General features: G+C 41.5%; 1 protein-coding gene across 7 annotated transcripts; it reads left to right on the forward strand.

Annotated features, from left to right (window-relative positions):
* LOC5520443 (rho GTPase-activating protein 45) lies at positions 1 to 25,510 on the forward strand. Of its 7 annotated transcripts, none has more exons than XM_032365344.2 (29): positions 1 to 737; positions 1,321 to 1,386; positions 5,886 to 6,117; positions 7,091 to 7,154; positions 12,638 to 12,770; positions 13,212 to 13,358; positions 13,760 to 13,824; positions 14,052 to 14,162; positions 14,250 to 14,330; positions 14,408 to 14,476; positions 14,631 to 14,858; positions 15,685 to 15,887; positions 16,054 to 16,376; positions 16,537 to 16,787; positions 17,111 to 17,143; positions 17,494 to 17,617; positions 17,930 to 18,081; positions 18,583 to 18,639; positions 18,749 to 18,996; positions 19,205 to 19,298; positions 19,729 to 19,782; positions 20,093 to 20,168; positions 20,338 to 20,386; positions 20,890 to 20,943; positions 21,253 to 21,369; positions 22,017 to 22,070; positions 22,245 to 22,314; positions 22,448 to 22,562; positions 23,470 to 25,510. In XM_032365344.2, the coding sequence occupies exons 1-29, from the start codon at positions 236 to 238 to the stop codon at positions 25,320 to 25,322; spliced, it is 5,625 nt and encodes a 1,874-aa protein (XP_032221235.2). In that variant the 5' UTR covers positions 1 to 235; the 3' UTR covers positions 25,323 to 25,510. The 7 variants fall into 7 exon arrangements, with proteins under 7 accessions (XP_032221235.2, XP_032221239.2, XP_032221240.2 ...); XM_032365345.2 differs by lacking the exons at positions 1 to 737; positions 1,321 to 1,386 and adding exons at positions 2,707 to 3,020; positions 3,138 to 3,528; XM_032365348.2 differs by lacking the exon at positions 21,253 to 21,369.
* Positions 25,511 to 27,972: the final 2,462 nt, after the last annotated feature.

Genomic DNA, 27,972 nt, shown 5'->3' on the forward strand with positions numbered 1-27,972 from the left:
TACCTTACAACCCTTTTTACGTAATCAAACATGGCAACAGAAAGAGGGAAAAAGTTGCTTCTTTAGCTGATGACATCTGGTTCAAGAGAAACCAAAATGACTTAGCGTACATGGTGAGTAGCTTCTTGCGGGTGATGCAATTAGGGCAGGAAAAATGGCTCGGAATCATCATTTGGGAAGGCGCTCACAACTTCTTTTGAAAAGGTCCAGATTGAGAAAGTAGCTCGCGAGGACTATGGAAAGCCCCCGAAACAAACTTCGTATAAAGAGAAGTAGAAGCCTGGCTACTGTAAGCCCATTTATGAAGCGAAAATCTCTGAAACTAAAACTTAGCGACGACAGTAAAAGTGCTAACACGAGTCCTAGGTACAGCCCAAACCAGAGCAGTCCGCTCGACAGCCCAAACCAAAGAAGTCCAGTAAACAGTTCCAGAAAAAGCTCATTTTTAAGTGCTATGAGTCCCAGAACTCACAGGAGTGGATCTCTCTTTACTCACAGTCATGGATCCTTGAGTTTTGAAAATTTAAAACAAGGCAGTCCGCAGTGTAGTCCAAATCATGAAAGTCCAGCGCATATTCCAAGACGAGGCTCACTGTTTAGTGCTCTTAGCCCAAGAAATCGCAGGAGTGGATCATTTCTCAGTCAAAGTCTTGGATCATTGAATTTAAGCAGAGGTCCATTTTACGATCCGCTGGATTGTCCCCCCGAAATAAGCAGTCCAACAAGAAGTCCAAAAGGTGATAAAATTCTCTATAACACTCCTATAAGTGACGAAACCTATAAACCATACTCCTATAAGTGACGAAACCTATAAGCCATACTCCTATAAGTGACAGAAACTTATAAGCCTTTCTCCTATAAGTGACAGAAACCTATAAGCCTTTCTCCTAAAAGTGACAGAAACCTATAATCTGTATTCCTATGAGTGACAGAAAACTATAAGCCATATTCCTATAATTCACACGTGATCTCGCTCGATCCTCCTCTAGCCCGCCACGCGCCAGACCACGCGCCAGAACATTTGCATATCCCGCCCTCAGGGCTTCTTTATAAAGCGACATTTGTTGACCCTCGCCGACGGCATTTATGCTATTGATATATAGATATACATAGCGCTTTTGCTGCCGCATTTTGAATCTGTTATTTTTCTTTTTGAAATTGGTTGTGATAATTATGTGCTTTTCTTTCCCTCGCTATCAGGTGTTATTATTATTGTCTTTGCTGTTTTCCTGCCATAACACTTGTTTGTTGTTAGGTTATGATCACTGTTATCATTTGCATATATTTTTTTAATGATAAGTGTTTGCTCTCACATTTTAGATGACTATCATCTTCAAGAACCAGTCCCCGCTGTAGAAAACGATGAATGTAATTCAGAATTTGAAGGTAAACCGAAGGCGTAAAGCCCCGTGCAAACTGCGCCAACACCTGCCAGCTTTGCTAGCGAATTTTCACTTGACTGTTAATAGGATAAAGGAAATGTCAAAATGGGAAATTGACTTTCTGACATTTCCTTTGTCTTGTGGTCAGTCGAGCAAGGATTCGCCAGCAATGCTGGCGGGTGCTGGCGCAGTTTGCACAGGACTTAAAACTTTGCACACCCTCCGAAAGATCTGTTTTTTATTATTTGGTTAAAACTGGGCGCGGGTGAGTGTGTTAAAAAGAGGGATGTATTTTTTTATATATATATTTGGCCCCCTGCTAGGTGTGTTACACGCGCCCACTCGCGCTTTATCCACTTCCGCTTGAATTCAATCACTGTGCATGTGCTTGCCGGTTCTCTCACTGTTACGAGCCTGTCTTGTGCTTGTTCGCCCGTAAGCGTTGTGATTGTTTTCACCTCTGTTTTTATTATTTGGTCTGGGATTTTTGTTCGACTGGTTCATTTAAACTCAGAGATTGAAACGCACTGTTACGACTTGCGCTGGGTTGTGTCTCACGGTTCCCACCTTTTGTAATTGTGTTCGACCATTCCGCACTACTCATAAATGTTTTTATTTGTTTGCGCTTACTTTTTTGATGATTTTTATTTCTTTTGCTCTGTTAGGGCCGGCTTCGCCCGGTTCCAACTACCTGAAACTCAATGTTATTTTTGCGCTTCCACGGCATTCAATTCTGTTTACATTGGCCCGGTTCCCACAATCTGCTGCGTTCACAAGGAAAAGTTCATACCCCCTCCCCCCTTCAGTGTAAATCCCCCTCCCCCATTTACAACCCCACGATTCCAATAGGACTCATAAAATAATTATGCGGAGCATCCCTTATGGGCTAATAACATTACATAACTTTTAGCTATGTGAGTGTGAAAGATATACGACAAATGTTTAGCGTAATGAAAAGGCTCTCTACGCGACGGGCCTTTGCTCGTCAATGGCCTAAGATGCCTAGAGCGAAATATGCATGGGGTCGAAACAGCAACTACGAAAAAAATTTACAAGGTTTGGTTCAAAATTATTCGAAATCTAACTAACTGTGTCTTCCTTAAACACGGTTTTCGTGTCAGAATTGAGATCAATTCGAAGGTTAAGGTTTGTTTTCTCAAAGAATTAAAAGCTTTATTTAAGTGTGGTGTATGTCAACATTTCTAAATACCATTTTCATACTACCAACCTCAAAATATAAGGCTGATCTTGATTATCCAATCAAATAAGAAGGCTTTGATCACATGACATGACAGATTACCAGGGCCACAGAAGTTGTCAATCAAAATGCAAAACTATTTGGATTGCAAAGAAATGGCGGCACTCGCGCGCTAAGTTGAGCATGATTGAGGCCTTATTTGTGACCTCAAAAGCGGTGTAATTTCAGCTTCGATGATTTCTAAGTGTGGCCTAAAGCTGTTCTAAGTAAGCTGCCGAGGGGGCCTGGAAATCAAGCCCGAGATGTCTTCTGTAAAGGCAATGTTTCCATCAATATCGATCAAGAGGAAGCCGAAAGGTCCCACATCTCCCGGGAGCGCCCAGCTCAGCCAGTCAGCGTCTTCAACAACTTTGGGTCAAATTTTCAAACCTCTAACCCCGGTTAGTGTCTCGTTAATTTAGTCAAAAGTTGTTTGAGCTTTTCGCACTTATCTGGTTTGTATCAGTTATAGCCTAAGTGCAAATTTTCGCACTAAATATATCCGTTCTCCCCTGTAGGAGACAACCCGAAAATTCGGGGGTGCATCAACACAAGGAAGTTCTACCGAGACTACGAAGGGATTGTCTGCTGATACTGAAATTCCTTTACGCCGAAACGCAAGTGATGGAAACCTTAGTAATTTAGTAGACGAAACACCAGCGATTTTAAATGCTGAAGTAAAACAAACTTCGAGGCCAAAGATTCAAGGCCGACCAAGTCTAGTGCATCGGGAGTCATCCACGTCCGTACATGACCGCAGCAATTCCGTAAATAGCGAAACAAGCTTATACAGCGACCTGATAGAAGCACCAATGATCGAACAAGAAGATATAATCGCACTTACACATCATGTTAGGGCATTTTCCGAAGCTTTGGGGGCTTTACGAAATACCTTCTTTGAGGATACAGGTATAGTGTAGTGAAGATGGTCGTTTGATCTTTGTTTGCCATCGAATGTTTACAGAAATGTCTACATGGAATTTGATTGGATTCTTCTCTTGTTAAAAGCTTCGGAAAGTTAAGAACAGTTAAACCAATGGTATGATTTGTAAGTCAAACTATAAAGATTTGCTTTCGTGATACTTAGACCAAATCGGCTTACGTATCAGGCCATTGGGCTACGTTAAAATCGGTGACTTATTCAGCTTTTAAAAGAAAGTTAAATTTCTGCTTTTCTTTCTTTCTAAAACAAACAAAACTTTGAATTACACACTCGAGAAAAATGTTCGGAATTCTATTCGATTTATCGAACGTTTTGCGCCGTAAACATTGGAACTTTATAAGACGTGCGTGTTTTTAAACTTTCGTCACATTAAAACTTTTATGGACAACTTAGAAATTGTTTTCATAAAAGCATCACTGTGTTTGCTTATTTACATCTGAACAGATTGTTTCATGGTGGTATTCTAACTTTGCGAATATTTTTACTTAATGTTTTCACTTTGTTTCAAATACAACTTCGAGTGCGCATGATTTGTCTAGACTTCTTAACAATTTCAACGTAATTTTATCCATTTACTGCGTAAGCGATTTTCAATTTGCTCTGATAATTATCTTGGCTAAAATAATTCAGATCTTTGAAACTATTGTTTAAACGTTTACGTTCTGAAACTTACACAAAACAAAGCCGAACGTAGAGCTTTTGTGTTAGCTATTCGACAAAATTCTTGTTATTGTAAACATACACGACGCGCGGATCAAATTTAGTCCTAGCAAAGTGACTTTGTGATTAATAATGCTTGATGCGTTTTTTTTCTTCGGCGGAGGTTCTTTTGACATTGCTACTCTGCATCTAGTTTTTGTTATGTGTGCTATAATATCGCATAGAGATGAATCAACTGTTATCTCTTCCAGTCATTTGATTAGAACTGTTTTTCTTTAAGAAATTCCCGGGCTATCTATAATCTCAGGATTCAGAGTATTTATTCCTGCTGTGCGATTTTTACATTAAACTGACAAGAAATTATCATTTGTGAAGCTGTCAATCCATTGTTCTGCTTTATTGATGTGCTTGCGTTTTGAGGAGTTTTAATGTCTCCTGGCAGTCATAGCTGACTGCCATTGCATAAAATGCTCGTTTACACTAGAGTCGCCAATAAAAAAGTGCTGTGATTTCAGAGATGCCAACCACTAGACTTTGAAAAGCTGGAGGGTTTTTTTTCGGGGGGGAGGGGGGGGTTACTGGGGGTATGGGTACACATTTACATCAAGCTGAGATAACTACTGCGTTTGTATTGCCTTAGTTAGTATGAGGGGACTACAAACATCGTTCTAAAAAAAAGAACTCCAAGACAGTTTTAACAATTATATTTTTCAAATTGTTTATTTACTCAAAATGCTGGAGATTTTTTTTAGTAAAAGTGGGAGGATGGGAGAAGGGTCCAAAAAGCGGGAGACTCCAGCCGAAAGCTGGAGGGTTGGTGTGATTTTGATTGTATGATGTACTGCCTTACACTTTTCCCCCAAAGTGCTTAGTATTGCTTCATTTTCCCTGGCTATAAACTCTTGAAATCTTTTATTTTTTTTAAAATATCAAAGATGTAATATAAATATATAATATAAATATAAATAAAAACATTGAAAGATGAGTATTTTTTATGAAAAAAATATTGCTCTTAAAATATGTAATGTTTTTTTTTAAATAATTTTTACAGATGCTGTAATTATCATGTTATAGGTTGTGAATTGCTTTACTCCACAATTTCAATATTTTTCCATAAGAGCACAAGATGTAAGGTGTCAGTTTAGGTGTCAAGTAACTGAAGTGAAATTTTTGTTTTGATTGTAGAATTAATCCATTTGCTAATCTTTCTGATGGTTTTAACATCTGTCCAATTCATACCAAGCATTATTTTTGAATATGAAGCTCTTATTGGCCAAGTACACAGGCCATGTGTAGACCAATGGCCAGGGGGGATGATGGAGGAACTTTCTCAATTGACTTGAAAGTCTGCATTTAAAAGAGAGAATAAGATAATGCTGTATGCTAGGGGGAGATACTGAGCGTTAAATGGCTAAAAAAGCCCCCTCGCTTATGGACTCCTACTTCTATGTCTATTTTACATTCCACTACTCTACCCTATTCTTAAGTTGCACAATTGTCCATTCAAGGATACCATAGTGATAACCTATTAAAAAGTAGTAATCTCTATATTTTTTATGGTATATGATAACATCTTAGAAGGTAGAAAGAAACCAGTTTTATTTTAGCATATATTTATGCTTGTAATCCTGCTCATAATACTGAACAATTTTTATCTCTTCAGACAACCCTGAAGACGACCCCCCTGAGGTAAAGGCCCATGAGCGACTTGGTGAGGTCCTTTCCATCCTTAAAGGGGTTCTTAATAAATACACCCCCCTCCACTCGACGGATATTTTAGCTGCAGCTGGAACATTGATCAGTAAAGTGAAGAGCCATAACTATGACGAGTCAAGTGACGCTCCAGATGAGTTCTGTGAATCTATTGATCAGTTGGCCCTTGCTTTTAGTAGCAGGTAAGAAAACTAAGGAAAAACTGTGGCAGTCCCCAGGCACGTTCCCAGGATTGGCCGAGGGAGATGCATAGTAATAGGTATCATATGGAAAAAGCATAGTATTTGAAGATTCCTTAATAAGAAATGACCCACTTTTTGGCCGCCAAGGGGGGTGCAAGTGCATCCTACGCACCCCCTGTGTACGTGCCTGGTATCTTGTTTCATGTTTGCTATATCTCCTTAATTTTTCATTCGGATGTGGATGACTAATGCAAAGGAGTTTGTATGCCCTTCTGGCAATATTGACCTCTAATAGTCTACCCTCAGCCAGGATTATGAGCAGGGGAGGGAGGGATGGGGGACTCGTTTACCAATTTATTTTCTCTTAGGTAGGAAATCCTAGCTTGCAGAGGTACTCAATTTTCCTTCATTAGAGTGAACCTTCTAGTTGAGTGTTTGGGGGGGGGGGGGGGTTCTTCCTAACCCCCCCCCCCCCCCAAGAAAAAAATAAAAAAATAAATAAATAAAAGTCCCCCTGGCTATGGGCCTGACCCTACTCTCCCTCTAAATATAGGGCAAAATTTGAAGGAAAGGCATAATTACATACAAAATAAGGGCATGATAGATGATTATAGAATTTAAGTCACACTGTCTTTACTTAGCTTCTCGATTTTTATAGAAATCTTCCCTTATTTCCTATGGAACCTCTCTCACACAGGCCTGTTTACTATCCATATAAAGCGTTTCCTGTGCGCACTTAGCGATATCATTAACACCCTATAACAACAAACCCAGAAAGACAAATCCCAGATCAAACTCTGCTTTTCTTCAAACGTTCATGCTGTTCTGATGTTATGCCTCAAATTCCACCAACTAGAATTGCACTTCTGTCCAGCTTGCATCCATGTGCCTTCTGTGAAACATTTGGGGTATGATCGTGAAGAATTGTAGGCATGTTTCTCAGTCCTAAGGTGGAACGAATCTTTACTTTCAGCGTTTCTGATTTTCTTATGGGAGATCAAGACATGCCTATGTCAGGCTCAAGAGACCACTCCAGAGTAAGTAATAATGTTATCTTTAGATTCATTGCTTGTCCAGTGCTGCAGCATTCAGTAATAGCCCAAATACTGAGAATAATATAACCAACAAAAGCCTATGATAGGCCTCTTACAAGCTAGCTTGGGCTCTATAAAGCTCTTGAAATTAATACTGAATGACGATTCTATTGCAATAGTTTAAAGATTTTCCTGCAAACCACATCGTTTCTACAGTTCTGGATACTCTCGTTTTCTCTGAAATCTCCTCAACTATTTTCCTTCAAAATTGCGTGTTATTATCTCAAGCGCAACAGCGCGGTGCAGTTGCTGAAAGATAGGCAAAATATTTTGTTTTAATGCGATTACGTATTTGTTGTTTTAGTAAATTAATTAACAGGCTTCCAACTGAGAATTTTACTTGTGAACACGGTCCTAATTTGATTTACTCCTAAAATCTCTTGTACCGATCGCGCGTTTTTCCCTCATCGACTTTCACTTCGTTTGCCGTGTCACCGCATCGGTTCTGGGTCTCTTCATCCGTGCTTGTTCGCAGTCCTTAGCCTAAGCAGCCCACATTTCCGGGTATCATATCACTGCAATGCCATTCAGCTATCCGGTATCTTCGTTATTTCGCCAATATGTCTGCGCTTTTGGCTTTAAAATGTGCTATCAAGAGTTGTGGTAGCCGTTCTAGTGATACTAATAGCGGAAGGGACACAAGGCCCAGCAATCAGTGCTTAGAAATATGATTTTAGAGAAAGTATGTGATAGAAATGTCTGTTTTTACTATATTCTTTGCATACGCCAAAGCGTTAAAATGTTACAAACGCAATATAACCACGTCCAAACTGGAAGCATTCGTTATATCTTAATTTTTGTTAAGAAATAATGATAGCCTAATATGATCGGTAAAAGGGTTTGACGTCCCTTCTAGGCTCACCTGGGTTCATTCATAAATTGGAACCTCTAAGTAACTGTATGACATGGGACTGGAAACCGTTACATTGAGAAAATCGAGGCTATTTCCGATATATTTTACTGCTGGCGAGATCCGAGACCGTGATCGTTAAATAGAGGCTATCGTTATATCGAGTCTCGGTATATCTAGGTTCGACTGGATAAGGGTCAATATGATGTAACCTATGGTGTTGCCATAGTAACGCACCTCAATCCTCCAGACCCTTTGCAGAGCAAAGAATCGTAAACGTCTGACATCAACAGACACATCAGTAAGGTAATTAGCACGTAGAGTTTGACATACATAAGTGACATTAAAATTGAGTGGTTCATTTTATTAGGACCCAGAAATAAGGATTGCATCCATATGAAAAAAACGTTGTCGTTTTGAGGGACTGGTACCGAGGACACTTAGTGTCTTTTCAGAGACTTTCTCCATTGACCAAAGATGGTCACAGTCGCTGTTTTTCTCTTCTGATTACAAGTCATAAAGTTTACGAAGCACCTGCGGTACGGTAACCTTAAAAATGACAAGCATCATGCAGTTCTTCCAAATAAGGAATATATTATGTTCCTTATATGGAAGTGACCGCGTTTGGCAAAAACGACATTTTTTGGCTAAATTTTCTTGATATGATATGTGGAGATTGTGACTTGCATAGACGATGATGAAAGGGATAGGTCATATTGTTAATTGGCTCGCAGGGTTATTATAGTAGAAGGACGGTGAGCAGAGAATGATTATTCCGAACAAATGTTTTAATGACATGTTCGGTCTTTATGTTCATAGCTAGGGGTGTGTGTGTGTTTTGTATGCCTGCGCAACCTTACCCCTCCCCCCCAGGCAAATCCTAGCTAGGCTATTGGACTTTCTAATACTTTATCCGAAAATCTATGCTATTCTAGCTTTGGTCATGATTTTTTTTAAAATCGTCTTGGTACATGGACTTATTTCTGAAAATAATGATAATTTTTAGTACCACTGAAGGTCTTTTCGATCGAGTATTATTGAACTTCATGTATTCTGTCGAAGAAAAGTGCAACGATTAGCAGTAGAAAGCGAAGAGCCTCGGAAGGGAGCTAACAGTTTACAAGGATATAAGTGACTCTTCGCAGTCTCCGCTATTTTGTCTCTAAGCTTGGCTTGTTCAGTAAACTAAAAGGCTCTGGGACCGGGGAAAACCCTTTGCTAGGAAGACTCTAAAACCCCCGAAAGCACACACCTACAGTACAACATTATATTTTAAGGTGACTCTGGTTCATGGAATGCTGACCAGCACGGGGACTGACCGAGCCGGATGAGGTGATTCCGGGATGACAAACTTACTAGTATACTGTGCTGTTTTCTGAACTCACACAGTAGGGTATTTACCCGTGTTACCAACGATAAACAGCTTTTCTTTTCTGCGTGTTTCCTAGGAAGCTTGGGGAGAGGTGCCCGCTGGCAAGCTAGACAGCGTCTTTTGTAAAACGTTATTGTATCAAATGAGTCATTTGGGTGACGTTGGGTTGTACTTGTGAAATTGCATACCATATATTTTAGTATGTGGAACAATAAGCTAAGCACTCAATGCGATCGAACTCCAACAAAAATGCCCAAGCCTAGACTCGAGAACACAGTTCCTCTGGGAGGAGGCCCCTAATCTGAACCATTTTGAAAATAAAACCGTATTTGGTAAAAGGCTAATCATGATCATCAGTGCATTTGTAGTCACAATGGTGATGAGATAGAAACCCGGCGATGTTCACTCGCTTGTGTTTTAACCCGCCCCCAAAGTACGTACTTTTTCCTCGCTAATTCCTCTAGCGATTTGAAGGCCTGTATTAGGGCGTCATTTTTGTTTTCTCCGCTTTTACAGTATTCCTTCTTACCTCCTAAGAGAGACCTTCAAACGCTTTCTAAACACTAAAATATTTAAAGAGCTTAACACACGAGCTTTACGATTTGTTTTCTGTCCACAAAAAGCGACCACGCGCAAATCTTGGGTTTCCGGAATCGCTTCGGATAAAGGCAGGGTTGACGTCACACGTAAAATAGGGCCCTTGACCAACCGTGAAAATATGTAATATTGACCGCGTTTCGTTATCGGTAAAACATCTTCGTTTACATCCGTGTTTTGTTCTTGTACCCGAAATATTTGATACATTTTTCTTCAACAAAAAAACCCTGAGAAATTCCTAGGAGATAAATTAAAGAAAACAGATTTTCTCTCCTTTCTTCTCTATTAGAGTCGTGTTTGGGCCATCTTGTTCTCCCAGAACAGTTTTCTCTCAGCATGTGTAAGTGATTTCAAGTAGGGTCAGTTCGGATATATCATTTACAGTTAGTGCGCATTTTATTACTTGGGCGAGGTTCTAACTTCCGAAACCGGAACAAAACCACACAAGTCATGCAGACATCAATCCTCCAAGCGGTCATTTCAAAACGTCGAGTGAATTCTTAAAAAATTCGAATCTTTTTTATTAGCTTCATTTCAAACCCCAGAAATAGATGTTTAATCCTTGTTACTCAGAGGTCAAAAACTTTAATCGACAAATAATAACTTTGGGTCACTTGTTTGATTACTCTTTCATGAAAAAAATGATCCCGAATTATCATCTGTGGTTAGGTGGATAGGTGTTCCGGTAAGTGAACAATTCGATTATGAATAGTTTGCGTCGAACTGTCAACAGAACAATCTATCTTGATTTAGCTATACTCATAGCAAAACGTGTTTTGTTTCATTTGACATATGGCCTCAACCGGGCAAACGTTCTCTCATTATTCCATGGCATCGTGAAATTGCAAGTCCGGCGAAAACAAGTTGCTTGATCAAACTCGAGCCGTTTAAAGATAACTTAAATGAGAAATCAAAGCTAGTGGTAAATAGGGTCGCGTCTGGTTGGAAATGCTATTGTTAGCGTTGGAGTCGTTTGAGGGATTTAGTAAAACTCGCCGTGTGTCGTACTGGAAGAACACTGCCCGCCGCTCTACCTTCACTTTACGACGAACTCGGAAAATAGCATCCGTTGAAGTAAGTCAACAATTGTTTCTCATGTGATTTTATGTTTGCGAGGATAACAACATTTGCTGAACTTTAATAAGAATCTAATTGGTTTCTACTTCAGACTTGATTTCCTTTTTCTGCGCGGATTCCTCCAAATGTTGATTGTTATACAGCTCTTGATTCTTTATATTAGTTTTGTCGGCATGTGTCTGGACTTATATTGGCTTTTTTTTAAAAGATTTTTTGTGTTGATAGCTGAGTAAACTTTGGTCTTAAATTAGCCAAAGTAGCCCTAAATAGACCAATTATATATATTCCAATTTTTGGAGTATTTACCGCATACATTCTATCAACCTCTTTAGTCTTCAAGTGTCAGAGAATTATAAATGGGTTTAAACTAGAATACTTGAAAATGTTTTATAGAAGAATACAAACACCCTATTCACTTGACAAGTTGCCGTTTTTATGTGGAAATTTGAGAAAACCTAAGCGGGAGTAAGATATCCAGACAAATAATTAGGCTTAAAAATTCTAGTTCTTTTAAGATATTTAAAAATATCCAGAACTCAGCTGAAAGACCGTTCCTGTGGTGCGGCCTCGCCCCATAATTTTAAAGTTTTGTTATTCAAAGAGGCCTTTAGCTTCCCGCAGTCTCACATACTTTCAGTTTCATTTTCAGAAAATGTACAAAACATTCCTGTCCTGAGTAATAACACTTGTTTAGGGTACCCCCTCTAGAGGTTACCATTTGTAGAAAAATATAAGCTTTCTGTCAGTAATTAAGAAAAAAATACACGTGTTCTATCAATATTTTTTTGGTTACATTATATGTTATGTTTTGTTACAGGAGAAACCTTTTACTCCATTTGCCTCATTCACTTTAACTTTTACTACGCATGTCATAAAAATACACATAATATGCTTACGGGCTTAGCGAAGTCTCAGAGCTATAAAATGCCACTAATGCGAATACAAGAGTTTGGTTCCATGTGATAACCGGCTCATGAAGAAAACATTTCATTCACTCTCGACCTTACCTACCAAAGGTGCCGGACGTGGCTGGATTAAGCTTATTTTGTAGTATTTAAACTCTTTAGGAATGCGACCTGTGAGGGTCACTGCTCATGGTAGTTATGCAGCCTTGCCTTTTAAAGTTAAGCTAGAACATATTATTCCCATTCTCTGGAACCCGGGGCTTTGCTTTAAGTATGCCTTCACGCGCTTTCTTTGCATTTGTTCCTCCCTAAGATTTCCTCATATCACTACATTTTTTAACATTATGCGCTCATTTCGAAAGTATTTTCTGTTGCTGGGCCAGAAACTCTAATCGGGTCAAATAAATCTGCGAGGCCTAAACTAATGAAAGTACAAAAAAAAAAAAAACAAATTTGAAAGTAAATAGATACATTTACATACACATTTTTTAACTAGCCCCCTCCGCCCCAACACCACAACCTCGATGATTCCCTGACTCTCCTTTTTTATCTTCTGTCCCAAACTTCATGCCTCGTGTCCCCATATCAGCATCTTACGCCCCTTTTTCCCCTCCCCTCCCAATAGTCCCTTGAGGATTTCTGCGATGACGACGAGGACGATGGTCTTTTGGAGGAGGACGAGGACGAGCTTGATGAGGACCAGGACTTCACGGACGACAAAGTCGAGCGGATGGACTCGGGCGAGAAACGCGAAATTGGTGGGTATTCTTAAAGCCGCATTGTCACCATTTTACTTCCGGTCGATTACGTAACAATCTCTGATGATTTTTAACGGAATACGCGAAAAAATATTTCAAAATATTGAAAGCAGTGTGTCTATTGGAAGTTTCTTTGAGGATGTGATTAATAATTTAGAGCGGATGGCCTGTTAAATATCTCGGGTTCTAATAGATTCTTTTGCCTTTTTAACGGTTGAGGTTTCCGTCGGACCTCAACAAGTAAACTGGTGACAATGCGGCTTTAAACAGCTAATCGCGTGGAGAATGTCTGCAAATGCTTTTATGAACAATTATCTGTTTGGGAAAAAAAAGCAGTGGCTTTCTTGTGGAAACCAGCTTCGAAGCATCCACAAATGGTCCCACCGAAAAAGTATCGTTTTTGGTAAAATAATTCTAAGATCTTTGATGTTCTCTCTGCAGTCGACAAATCTAAACAGAAGGCGGATGAGCTGGACCGATCGCTGATTGGTTTGGAACATGGCGTGGATCTCACGTTGCAGCGCTGTAAGATTTGGTCCAAGTACGCTAAAGACATCGCCACCTACCTAGAGAGAAGGGCGCATTTAGGTGAGATGAGCTATTTGGGCAAATGAGGATGATCTCGATGGCGATGTTGATAGTGTTGAGAGATTGTGATGAAGAAGATGATGTTGATGGTTGTGGTGATAATTTTATGAAAATGATGATGATGATATTGTTCTGTTGTTGTTGACGATGACGGCGACGGTGACGAAGATGCTGGTGTTTGTGACTTGGTTGACGTAATGATGTTAAGGATGATAACGATGGTGATGAAGATGATAAAGATGATAATGGTGATGATGATGTTGTTGACGATGACGGCGACGGAGACAAAGATACTGGTGTTTTTGATGGGGCTAATGATAATGATGTTGAGGATGATGATGATGATGAGGAGGAGGAGGATGGTGATAATGATGATAACGATGGTGTTGATGCATTTGTAGAGCTGGAGTTCACCAACAAGTTATCGAAGCTGGCTCAGACAACTCGTGCAGCGATAACAGAAGAGGTGATTATGCAAAGGAACACAGCCACCCTTTCTTATGCCCTCCCCTTATGCAGCCCCATTCTTATAAAGTCGCTGCAAGCGATTCCTAATGCCTTAGTAGCCCTTTCTTATGCAGCCACTGTAAGCAGACAGCTCCATCCAACCACAGCCCCCTTGTGTTTTTGTTACAGTAATAACCATGATGACATTGTTTAGTATGTGGACTAATCTTTTTTGTTCTGTGGCAGCGTTTCCTGCCCTTTCAATCCATATTTGTCACCGCCCTTGATCAAGACATCGAGTACTCTGAGAAGTGCGCCAAGACCTACAGCTCGCTCCTTTCCACCAAGTTCCTCGAGGTAGGTCATGCATCTTGCGAATACTCACCATGCCATCTCATCTGTAATTCGACACGCATCTCACCCTTTCATTTGCTTCCCTACCAGCCGTTACAAGCAAGGAGAAATCGCCATGAGCATACCAGAAAAGACCTGAAAGATAACTGGACGAAAGCGTATAAGAAATTGGTAAAGACAAAACCCTTCATAATAATCTTGTGTCTTTGTACATATATCCTAACAACACGTGTTTGTGTTGCTCATAGAATGAAGCGATCACTAAGTTGGAGAAGGCGAAGCAGACGTACATCCAGCGGAATCAAGAATTAGACAAGGTTCAAATCTTGTGTGTCTTAGCTAGAAGCTTCCCTGAATAGGAGTGTCCCCTCCAAGAATTTCCATATATTTATTCAATAAGTCCAAGGACTCGTTCTTTGTTACCGGAACCTATTTTTTTCTGACTTTTTTGTGTTGCTTTCCCTTTTTCAGTCCAAGCAACTTCTTGACGCCAAAGATGGCCAAGAGCCGTCCGCTTCCTATACCCGAACCACCAAGAAGAAGCAGGATGATGCTCGCAAGGCGGAGGAGGCAGAAGAGTTTTACAATCAATGCGTCAGTGAGGCTACCGTTAGGCAACACGAACTGGAAAAGACGAAATCGCACGTGCTGCTTGAGCTCAGACAATTGGTCTACCAATGCGATATGACCATGAAAGCGGTGAGTCAGCGGGGGCGTGACCCATAACATGGATAGTCAGGGGGGACACGACCATGAAAGTGATGATTCAGGGGGGACATGACCCATAACATGGATTATCAGGGCGGACATGACCATGAAAGTGATGATTCAGGGGGGGACATGACCCATAACATGGATTATCAGGGGGGACATGACCATGAAAGTGATGATTCAGGGGGGACATAACCCATAACATGGATTATCAGGGGGGACACGACCATGAAAGTGATGAGTCAGGGGGACATGACCAATAACATGGATTATCAGGGGGACATGACCATGAAAGTGATGATTCAGGGGAGACATGACCCATAACATGGATTATCAGGGGGGACACGACCATGAAAGTGATGATTTAGGGGGGACATGACCCATAACATGGATTATCAGGGGGGACATGACCATGAAAGTGATGATTCAGGAGGGACATGACCCATAACATGGATTATCAGGGGGGACACGACCATGAAAGTGATGATTTAGTGGGGACATGACCCATAACATGGATTATCAGGGGGGACATGACCATGAAAGTGATGAGTCAGGGGGGACATGACCAAGAAAGTGGAGAGTCAAGTGGACACGACCATGACAGTGAATCAGGGGGGCGATAGGGGCACATTATCAATGTGGGAAACATGACCAAGAAAAAAAAATGATATGACCTGACGCAGCTAAGCACGGAGGGAGACGCTGTGGATGAATGTTAGGTGGTGTCATAGAGACGTGAAAGCAGTTCAAAGTCTGGGTATTGGGGGGGGGGGGTATGTTGTATAGTATAATTGAATTATTCTCCTACCTTCAGGTCACGTGTAACTATTTCCAAATGATGAATGACTTGGCCGCCCCCGCCCCAGTCCGCTTCCAGATCCTGGCGGAGAGCAGCAGAGCGTACGAGCCTGGGACCCAGTTCTCGGACTTTGTCCAGGAACAGATGGCGATATCACAGCCCACAATTGAGAGAGTGTTCGTGTTCGAGCCTTATTCACCGGGCAACACCGTGTCAAGGTAACCACAGCAACATGTTGATAAGATTGTTTTTGTATGAATTATTACTAGGGACGAGTCATTTTTTCTCTCTAAAAACGCGTCGGTAATGTTTTGGCATTGGGTATTATGCGTGCTGTTAAAACGTGTCAGATCTGATCCATGACCATCTCGCCGTGTTTGACAGTACCCAAGACCGCCTGACAACCCACCACACCCGGCACGCTAGCCTTCACTCCCCGGGTGACGAGTCCGGACGCACCTCTCCCTTCTCCACACGCCGGCACCGCAGCCTTCAGATCGGCCAGCACTCGGGTAGTTCCACCCTGCCCGTCAAGGCGTGGAGTAACAAGGAGCATCTCAGCGACGTGGAGAGTAACGGAAGCAAGTCGGCTCCTGCGTCGCCAACAGGCAGTCCTGTTACCGGCAGACGAAATAAAGCCGAGCAGAGCACGGGACTGAACATGGAGTCGTCGGACGAGGAGTCGGGAAACGAGAGTGACGAGAAAGGTACGAATTTTTCTCCGGAAAGAACTCGGGCCTTTACAAAACAATTTTCACCCAGTAAAGAGTGATAATAATTTCTCACTAGTAAACATCCGTGCGTGACTCTTTTTCTGTTAAAAAGTTTAACGCAGTACAAAGAAGCATGTTCTTTTTCTACCCCTAGAAGCACCTGTGCCGTCCCCGTCAAGAAGACCAAATAAATCCGGCAAGTCCAACCGGGCAGGGTCCGGTCCATTCCGTGATTGCCGCATGTCAAGTGGGGCGCTGACTCACCAATTCAAGAAGCTTCGCGCGCCTTCAAGATGCCGCGACTGTGACAGCTATGTGTACTTTAACGGCGCTGAGTGTGAGCAGTGCGGGCTCACTTGCCACAAGAGATGCCTTGCGCGCCTCACCAACAAGTGCAGCTACAAGGTATGGCGGGTAACAAGCACACTGTTAGAGTCATAACCGAAGTGCATTTACCAAATGCCCTTCCCTTTATAAAGCCTTAAAGGTTGCGTTACCTAACGCAAGGTATGGACCGTAACAAGATCACTGTTTGAGGCATTCCCTAGATGAAGGTGCATTTACCAAATGCCCTTTATAAAGCCTTTAAGGTGGCGTTACCTAGGTAATGCCCGTAATAATCTTGTTTTATTCACATAAATAAAGCCTTAAATTTGCCCAAAAAATGCATATGGGTATGACTCGATATGATGTCAGCATCGATACTTACCGAATTTGTTTATTCTTAGGGGGCTGGAACTGAGAACCAGCTCACGGATTATGTAAGTACATAAACGAGGTGCCTATTAAGTATTGAATCGTAGAGACTTATGTATGATGTTTTTTTTTATTATTTATTATAGTCATCGGTATCAGGACCGTTAGCATCCGTCGTCATCATCCTTGACCTAGAAAAAAATATCACCACCACTATACCATTATCATTGTCTTTCCGCTTCTTTAACATGGTGTCCGTCAGTAGCAGGGTTGATTAAAAAACTAAGTAACTTTAGTTCCCTTAGGAATTCCAGGGTAATATATACATAGAGGCAGGAGATAAGTTTTGTTTACTGCTATGGTAATTATGTGAGGATCACTTAATTAACAAAAAAGGTTTCTATTAATCACACAGAATCGCACTCGTCGCATGACCACATTTGGGGTGGATTTCTACCACCATCTCTTGGCGACGGATAAACAGGGCGAATGCGTCCCTTACATCGTGTCCTCGTGTATCAAGGAGATTAACAACAGAGGTGAGCTTCTACGCAAGAAATAGGGTGGTACGATAGAGAGCATCTACTAGCCGTGCTACCTATATTACAACCGTGAAACAACGGCGCAGGGGTTATAACTAGGTCCGTGCAAGAAATAGGATGGTACAAAAGAGAGAACCTACTAGACGTGCTACCTAGATTTTAACCTCACAGCAGGCGAATGTTATGGAACATAACAGAACGTTCCCGAGCCTGTGTCTAAGCATTTCTTCTAAGAATATAGACATTAATTTAAAGAATTATAAGTACATATGAATAGGATTAGATAGCGGAGCATCTCTATCATTGCAGGTCTACACGTAAAGGGTATTTACCGAGTGTCAGGCGTCAAGTCTAGAGTGGAGAAACTCTGTCAGGCGTTTGAAAATGGTGCGGAGCTTGTGGACCTAAGCACCGTGCCGCCACACGTCATCGCAGCCGTGCTCAAGCTCTACTTAAGACAGGTCTGTTCGCTATTCACGCTCTTTTCTATTTGTATTTTTCCTTTGCTCATAGCAAATTCTGTGCTTGACTTTTGGGAAAAGCTTGCTCGCGTAGACTGTTTTTTTCTGGGCACGGTTATATACCTTGCGCGCGCAACAGTAAACAAAAAGGCGGATTTCGTTGTACTGAGAAAGAAACTTTATTCACTTTATGAGAAAAAGCTCAATGTCTGGTTTGTGACAGTGGAGGTGGAAAATATGTTTGCTGGTGTAGTTTTGGCGTACCTGGGAAGTCTATGTGTAATCGGGGTCCTACAGAGAATCTGTGCTAGAGTATAATATTTTGCGATTTCTTTTTAAACTTTTACCAATTATCTCATTGCCCAGGCGGGAATGATAATATCATATCAATCCACCAATATTCACGACAAGGGATTTCTTTAATATTTAGCAACTTTTACATACTCTAATATGTGCTATATCTCATAATGCCATTTTCCATTTATCGCCTTTCTCTTTTAGTTGCCTGAACCACTTCTTACCTTCAAGTTATATCCAGAATTCATCAAGCTCGCTAAGGTTGGTATGATAGTGGACCCCAAGCCCACTACGTCTTTCAGGCATAGTTTCATGCATGCATTCTATTACATGGTCACATTTTAGTCATATTTCCACTGGCGTGTTTCAGGAGAGCTTCAACACAATAGATAACTTGACGTCTTGCAAGAATGCTTCGCAGGACGAGTCCATCCGAGAGGACTACGTAGAGCTGGTGCAGAAACTTCGGCACGCCGTCGTCAAACTTCCGAAAGCGAACTTCAAGACTGCTGCTAAGATCATCGAGCATTTACATCTGGTAGCAGCGAACGAAGACGAGAACTCCATGTCGGGCAGCAACCTCGGCATCGTGTTCGGACCAACTCTCCTGCGACCTCGGTGAGCGAAGTCCAGAAATTCCTTTTTTTTATTTTTTTTCAACATTCCCTACTACCATGCTGGACCGTCCCTTCCCGCGCAACGATTGGCCCTGATCGGATCGTGCTGACATGTCGAAAATATGCCCTGATCGTGCCGAACTGCGATCGTATCATGAGCCCAGTAAAGCAAGCCATTAGTATTCTGAACATTGCTTTTCTGTCTGTAGTGAGTCGGCTTCATCTGATTCCGTGAACATGTCGGCACTGATGGACATGCCGCTACAGACCCGAACAGTAGAGCTCCTCATCACCAACATACAGGTACGCTAGCGCTAGTAGATGTAAGTGAAAGAGTTGAAGTGCGACTGGAGAATCAATCCAGCTCCCCAAATCCCTTAAAGGCGTTTGACGCCTGAAAAGTAGAAACAGTTGAAGTGTGGACAAATAGGTATACCAGCTCCCTCACCACCCCCACTTTTTAAAGGTTTTTGATGTCTGCAAGTAGAAACAGTTGAAGTCGTGTAGCTGGATAATTATACAAGCTCCCCCACCCCCATCTCTTAAAGGTATTGACGTCTGAAAAGTAGGAACAGTTGAAGTCGTGTGGCTGGATAATTATACCAGCTCCCCCACCCCCATCTCTTAAAGGTATTGACGTCTGAAAAGTAGAAACAGTTGTTGTTAAGGTTTAGTTATCTATATTATCGACCAAAAAGGAAATGAGACTGTTGATAACATGATGTTTTTAAAGGTGTTCGACCCTCCAGGAGAAGATGATCCAGCGTCGCAAGAAACCCCAGTGGAGGTAAAAATCTTACTAACAGACAATCCAATGACAGTAAAAGCATCGTTGTCCCAATCATCAAACAACTCCAATAACAAAAGAAAAACAATAATAATAATAATAGAAGTAGTATCAATAGCCGAAGCAATTTTTGTCAACTCGAAAGTCCTCACAATAGTTGAGTGTGGAGGGTAGTAGACCAAGTCTTCCCGCCTTCTGACACGCAGTTTTTGTTTGTTTTGTCCAGCATTGGCTTATCATAGTAATTTGTGCACGGGTTACCTTGTTCGTAACCTTTTCTGCTAAAGCTTTACTTGTTCTCATATTTCAGGACATTTCGGGTTCAGAACGTGCGAAAAGCGATTCCACAACAAGTCCAGGCGTGATAAGCGTTATCAAGGGAAAAGGTAACCCAGCTCTAGCTTGCCTCTTCTTGACACAGATAGGCAAGGTGTTGGACACCAGCTCTAGCTTGCTTCTTGTTGACTCAGATAGGCAAGGTACTGGGCGAGCCTTGACCGCACCATGTAAATATTGGACAATGGTGTATACTAAAGCGATGCATTTGTTTCCTAGAAACTAAAGGTCCTCCAATCGAAACAGTTCTGACCACTGAAGATGGAAAGTGAGTACCTTAACAATGTTAACAAACTTGTCTACAATCCGTGACAAACATAGCTGGAACACATCTAAGCAAGTTTTACATCTTAGTTTTCTGAATCATAATTATATGTATTGTCCTTTTCACTAGATTCTGTACAAAAATAACCACGAAATGAATGTTTTATGAGACCATTGATTGTAATTGCAATGGGAAACGCCATAGATTTGAAACTGCAAGAAAGGTAGAAATGGCTTTTCAGCTTGTTGCAATACTATTTTTTCTGAGGCTTTTGATAGTGGTTTAGAGCATTTGTCATGGATTGCGCAATAATATTAACTTTGTCTGTGAAAGTAGAGGTACAAAATATAGTACATAAAATGCATTGCATGTGTATTAAGACGTTTAAGCGTAAGGCTCTACATGTTGGCAAATTCCTCGTCACGATTAACTCAAAAACTACTTCTATTCATATATGTCGTACGCCAACTCACATTCATACGTTGCTATGGTTTCGCTTCTCTCAGCTCTTGGTTTGGCCTAGCCGTTTCTTCACGCATGCGTAAATTTAGCTCACCCGCGTAAGTACATACGCACCGCGGGCTCACAACCATGTGATGTTCCGGAAATTGGTGATGTTCGTATGAGTGGCAAACAGAAAACATCTAGGCAAAATCGTCCCCAACCGGCGGAAAATCAATTCTTATTCATCCTTTTAGATTTTGTAATATATTTTGGGGCTCCAATTTGTTTTTCGTACTTTTGCTATTAACTTCCTCTCGTACGAACACCGTCCAACTACTAAGCGTAACAGATCACTGTCACGTGACAAAATCTGTTGCGTGACAAACCTCTTGTACATACTTACGTGATTCTATCCCGTGATGCAGTGCTCTTCCTCGTGATTTTAATATCCCGGGCTCACCGCATGACCCTACCGTGGAAGAGCTCCCCGATCATTTCAAACCAGTTAAACCAGATAATCCAGTTCCTGAGAATGTTGCCAAGTAAGTTACTAATGGTAATGTAACATATTGACCCCTGATGTATAAGATTAAATCTCCAACATAAGACTGAAAAACCTTATGCATGAAAATAATACTAATATTATTTGCATGATTTAATGATGAGTAACACATATATTAACCCCCAGTTTGCACTTTCCAATGAAATGAGCATTATAATGCCCCCCCCCCCTACCCCCACCCCCCCATGCCGAGTTGAAAAGTACACCTTGCCGGATAAAATACTATGATGACCGACTCGCCGAGTCTGCAGTTATTGGACTACCTTATTACTGTTTGGTAATGATTTTGTGACATTCGGGAATTGCCTCTGTGTTTATCGGGAATGACTCAGTAACATTCGGGAATTAACTCGTTATTTTTCAGGAATTACCCAATAACATTCGGGAATTGACTCAGTATTCATTGGGAGACTCTGGTACACCAGGGTCGGGCCTGACATCAGGGAGCGTATATTGGCCGCTTGGTCAGACGGTTTGCATGTTGGAAGAGCCTTTTTTTTAGAGAGTGGAAGAGAGAGGGTTATTCCCTGTTTGTTCCCTTTCAGTGTACCACCTCCCCCCCCCCCTCCCTAACTCCCTAATCGACTCACCCATCTTACCATCCGTACGTACTCTTTCCATGTTCAGTAAACTTGGTAACGCAAGCACTCGGCCTGGTCCCCAATCGACACGCAAGCCCGAGTAAGTATCCCGTCATTCTTTGCGGGCGACTAATGCCCAGTCTTCTAAAACCGATCGTCATTTATCATTCATAATTACAGCTTAACATGTGCATTGAAATATACCTCAATTACCGCACGATTTTTTTGCTTTTGTTATTTGTTTAATGTAGTATCTTTGTTATGTTCTTTGTAGAAAAATCAGTCTCGGATTTGGAAACGACTTCTTCGACTTACTGGAGAAATCAAACGAGCGTGAAAAGGAGGTTTGTAAATTTCTGTTGTGGTGATGATAATGATGATATGATAATAAAGGTAAATGATGGTAGTATGGTCTGTTGATAAGTGTTCTGCTCTATATACCTGATGCTTATTATTGGCTGATCGTTTGATTGACAGACGGAAGAAGCCTGCCCCTTCACTATGCCCGAGTTCCTTCTACCCGGTAGCATGGAGAAGGGAGCTGGTGACGAGTCCGATATTGATGACGTCGATGAGAATAAAAACACTCACGGTAAGTATAGCAATTAAACTAAAAATTAATTTCCTAAATATTTGCTCGTAAAACCAATAATTTTGTCGATTGCTGTGTTATCCACAAGCTTTTTTCCTGTTTGTTTCTATCAGTTCACTTATCCGTGTCGCGAGTCTGTTCTTCACGCGGGAAAGGGTTAACTGAAGGTGTTTTGTAATTCCTAAAATAACACAAATAACAACAAATAATGCATTTTATAAAACTTCCTTCGTATTTATGTCTCCTACGGTCAGTGCGTCGATTATCCAGTAATCAAGTGTAACCATGATAAGACTAATATTCGCGTAACCTATTTTAGAGCTCGAGCCTTGGATGCGAGGTGTTTGTGTAGATTAACACGGTGCATCGGAACGTGCTAAAATCTAACCAAGTGTAACATATGGTCACTGCATGATACATGGCGTGGCTATCAGGGGTACTAGTGTACCCATGCCCGTCCGAGCTCTACGAATTGGGATCCTTTTAAACCTTTTCAATTTATAATAATCCAAATATAGGGTAACTTGACAATATTAAATCATAAATTTAAATAATCGTGTGTTCCATTTTCCCTGATAACGTAGCATTCGTTTTGACAGTGAATCAATTAGTAGTGCATTGACTGCTTTTTATCAACTCTTATCTCCATGATATCAAGGCAATGTTATTTGTCTCGAATTTTCCGATCGTACTGACCGAATCTATTGTTAACTATTGTTGACTAATATACATAACAAAGAAATAAAATGATTTAATTATATAAATATAAAGGATGATCGAAATAAATGTGATCAACAGCAAATAGTAAAATCAATCAAAGGAGATTGAAAAAGTGATTGGTTTCCTGTGCATGCTTTACTATAGTAAAAATAAAATAACTGATGTCGTCTTTCTTTGCTCACCCTAGGTACTAGTGGGCCCCAGACCCCGGAGGCCGAGCTACATCGTAATAGCCTGGAACGGGATACACTAAATCCAATGGATTTTTTAGGGAGCAAACCAGTTTCCCCGCCTGGTCGGGTCTCTCCCGAGGGGTCACCGAGAAGTGGATCCCCCTCTCCGAACGCGACTCTCGACCTTTCCGACCTATCCCGAAGAACTTCGCTTTACTCGACAACTACGGTCAGCTTCGGCTCCGACCTACAGGACACCGAATCTTTACTGCCGGACTTGTCCGATAAGTTGTCCGAGAAAAAGTCTTTTGAGTCCTTTGAGGTTGAGACACAGAGTGAAACGCATAGAATTCAGAAAAAGACTGTAGACGATGCTGCGATCCCGAACAGGCCCAAGAGGCCGCAAAATCTCGGATTGTTTAAAAGGAATTCTGATCTCCCTGGCATGATTTCCCGTGGCGGGTTCTTTCCTCTTGGTGTGAAGAACTTTGGCAGTGAGCCAGACGTGGCCCAAAAGGGATCTGAGAAAAAGGTGGGGCTTTTCTCCAGTAAAAAATACCCGGCCCCTGTACCTCCCGCACCGGAACACGATAAAATGGAGAAAACGAACACTGGGTCTAAAAGTGGCGGCGGCTCACCTTTAGCTGTCACCGCTCCTACATTTCCGGTCGACTTAAGCTCGAGTGGAACAGAATCACAAAAGGCGACTTTGGCTGCTAAAAGCCTTGCTGAATCAGAGGAGCCTACGGAACTTGAATCGAAAAGGATCGAAGCTAAACCAAAACAATCTGACGAAGCCGTTAATGAGAATGGTGAGTCATGTTTTGAGTCGAAGGAAATTCCTCCACCATCCCCGGATGATGACGTCATCGATGGAATCGCACCTGGACCTGGAACCAAGTCACGTGACAAGCAGGTACAGATAAGAGGCAGCGCTGAGGACAAGATCGCAAAATCTGGAAAACTCAAGCAGGGTCCCCCTGTCCTGGAAAAGAAGAAGTACCCCAGGCGGAATGCTGAGCGAATGGTCTCCCCCGACTCCGAGTCAAAAGCAAACGGGCTCAGTAGGCTTGGTGAGGGGCTAATGGTTAATTCACGACCCTTAAAAGAGTCCTTACTACATGAGTCAGCGGTGGGTACTTTGTCGGATCCACCGGAAGAGTCCGAACGGACGGACGAAAACAATCGTTTGTCGCACCGGGTATCCGTCAAAGATCGACGAAAACAGTACGAGCAGCCTTCGGGACCCAACGAGCTCAATCGGAAATCCGCCGCTTCAGAAATCGGAAGCTCCGAGGTTGCTTCTCGGAAACAGACGTTCGAGGAATCGGGAAGGAACACCAGGCGGGATTCGTACAAGAGATTAAATGATTTGACCAAGAAGGCTCGGAGCAGCACTGGTCTAGACGGAAGTAGTGGCACTGACACCGGAAGCGATAGTGATAGTCGTAAAGGACTTGTGATTGGTCGAAACCTAAGCGAACAAAACGAAAAGTTGGACTTGAGTGCCCAACGGAGGGAAAAAGTTGAATCATCGGAGCGACCTCGAAGTCTCGTCTTGGAACCGCTACGCCTTGAGAAAATCGAAACACCGAAACATGAAAAACATAAAACAGCGCACAGTCTTCCTAGCAAACATTCGGACGATATTCCTACTTTTACCGCGAGAAAAGTCGATATTCCGCTTGACAGCCCTGAACCGGTACCGAACGAGCCGGATGAGGCTACCGAACATCTAAAGAAACCAGTTGATAAAAGTTCGGGCTCGGCGAATAGTTTACGGAGCTCGCCGAAGCCGTCTCGATCAACTCGACCCCATTTTCCAGAAAAAAAAAGTCGCGAAGAAAGAGAGCCGCAATTTGTATAAAACAATGTACAGAATATTTTAAAAAATAGTGATTATTTTAATCAAAACGATTTTTAGTTTTACAAAGGGGCAGTTTTAAATTTTATTTGGGCCCATCAATTTTTAATGTCTCAGGCTCATAGCTTGACAAAGCATATTCATACAAATGACATACTCATAAAATAAATATAAATATAAATTTAGCCATATTCACCTTGTCCTTTGATTTATATGATTTGTCAACGTGATTCCACCATTATTCTCGTGACATTCTGCTAACTGTACTTGAACCGTAAATTAGTGGAATCTTTCGCTTACTCGAAATGAACCCCTTTCCGTATTCCGTGTTTTTAGTGTTTTTCTATTTACTTCCCCCTCCATACCGAAACTCCTGATAACTTATCCATGTATTTACAGGACTAAAAGGCACCTCGGTAACCCAAACTCCTGATAACTTATCCATGGATTTACAGGACTAAAAGGCACCTCGGTAACCCAAACTCCTTATAACTTATCCATGGATTTACAGGACTTAAAGGCACCTCGGTAACCCAAACTCCTGATAACTTATCCATGGATTTACAGGACTAAAAGGCACCTCGGTACCCAAACTCCTGATAACTTATCCATGGATTTACAGGACTAAAAGGCACCTCGGTAACCCAAACTCCTGATAACTTATCCATGGATTTGCAGGACTAAAATGCACCTCGGTAACCCAAACTCCTGATAACTTATCATGTATTTACAGGACTAAAAGGCACCTCGGTAACCCAAACTCCTGATAACTTATCCATGGATTTACAGGACTAAAAGGCACCTCGGTAACCCAAACTCCTGATGACCTATCCATGTATGTACAGGACTAAAATGCACCTCGATTACTCGAACTCTTGATAACTTATTCATGTATTTACAGGACTAAAAGGTACCTCGGTAACCCAAACTTCTGATAACTTATCATGTATTTACAGGACTAAAAGGCACCTCGGTAACCCAAACTCCTGATAACTTATCATGTATTTACAGGACTAAAATGCACCTCGGTAACCCAAACTCCTGATAACTTATCATGTATTTACAGGACTAAAAGGCACCTCGGTAACCCAAACTCCTGATAACTTATCATGTATTTACAGGACTAAAAGGCACCTCGGTAACCCAAACTCCTGATGACCTATTCATGTATGCACAGGACTAAAAGGCACCTCGGTAACCAAAACTCCTGATGACCTATCCATGTATGCACAGGACTAAAAGGCACCTCGGTAACCCAAACTCCTGATAACTAATCATGTATTTACAGGACTAAAAGGCACCTCAGTAACCCAAACTCTTGATGACCTATCTTGTATTTACAGGACTAAAAGGCACCTCGGTAACCCAAACTCCTGATGACCTATCATGTATTTACAGGACTAAGAGGCACCTCGGTAACCAACAACAACAACATCAACAACATATTTTATTAGCACCCTCTATTATACAGATATTACTTATTAAATATGAAAAGGAGAAAAATAAATAAAATTTTTATAATTGGGCACCAGCCGCATTAAGAAATAGCATAGCTAATCGAGCTTAAGCGGCTAGGTCAAGCGGAAAATTGCCTGGGTAAACAACGTGATACATCAATATAATATCAATACAAACAAAAACGAAAAAACAAACGATAATAGATGCGCGCACAAGAACAAGACACGCACAAGCAAGGGGAGGTCGATTATAGGGATCATTTATATATAGGAGAGAATCTTAAGTTTTTAAATTACAACAATAATAGAGTTAGCTTTTGTAACGATCTAAAAGAGAGCTGATCATTAGTGTCTTGAAACTGGAGCGAGATTCAGATTTATAATCATCCTGAATATCGTTCCAGATTTTTACACCAAGAAAGCGAATGTTAAATTTGCCATAGTTTGTGCGTATCTTAGGCAGGTAATAAGTCTTCCTACTAGCAAGTCTTGTATTATATTGATGTATCCTGTTAATATTTGTGAAAAATGATTTGAAGACAGATGGCAAATGATCTGATAACTTATCATGTATTTACAGGACTAAAAGGCACCACGGTAACCCAAACTCCTGATGACCTATCCATGTATATACAGGACTAAAAGGCACCTCGGTAACCCAAACTCCTGATAACTTATCATGTATTTACAGGACTAAAAGGCACCTCGGTAACCCAAACTCCTCATAACTTATCATGTATTTACAGGACTAAAAGGCACCTCGGTAACCCAAACTCCTGATGACCTATTCATGTATGCACAGGACTAAAAGGCACCTCGGTAACCAAAACTCCTGATGACCTATCCATGTATGCACAGGACTAAAAGGCACCTCGGTAACCCAAACTCCTGATAACTAATCATGTATTTACAGGACTAAAAGGCACCTCAGTAACCCAAACTCTTGATGACCTATCTTGTATTTACAGGACTAAAAGGCACCTCGGTAACCCAAACTCCTGATGACCTATCATGTATTTACAGGACTAAGAGGCACCTCGGTAACCCAAACTCCTGATAACTTATCATGTATTTACAGGACTAAAAGGCACCTCGGTAACCCAAACTCCTGATGACCTATCCATGTATATACAGGACTAAAAGGCACCTCGGTAACCCAAACTCCTGATAACTTATCATGTATTTACAGGACTAAA

This window comes from Nematostella vectensis, chromosome 1 (genome assembly GCF_932526225.1).
Source record: "Nematostella vectensis chromosome 1, jaNemVect1.1, whole genome shotgun sequence".
In the NCBI taxonomy this organism is placed as follows: domain Eukaryota; kingdom Metazoa; phylum Cnidaria; class Anthozoa; order Actiniaria; family Edwardsiidae; genus Nematostella; species Nematostella vectensis.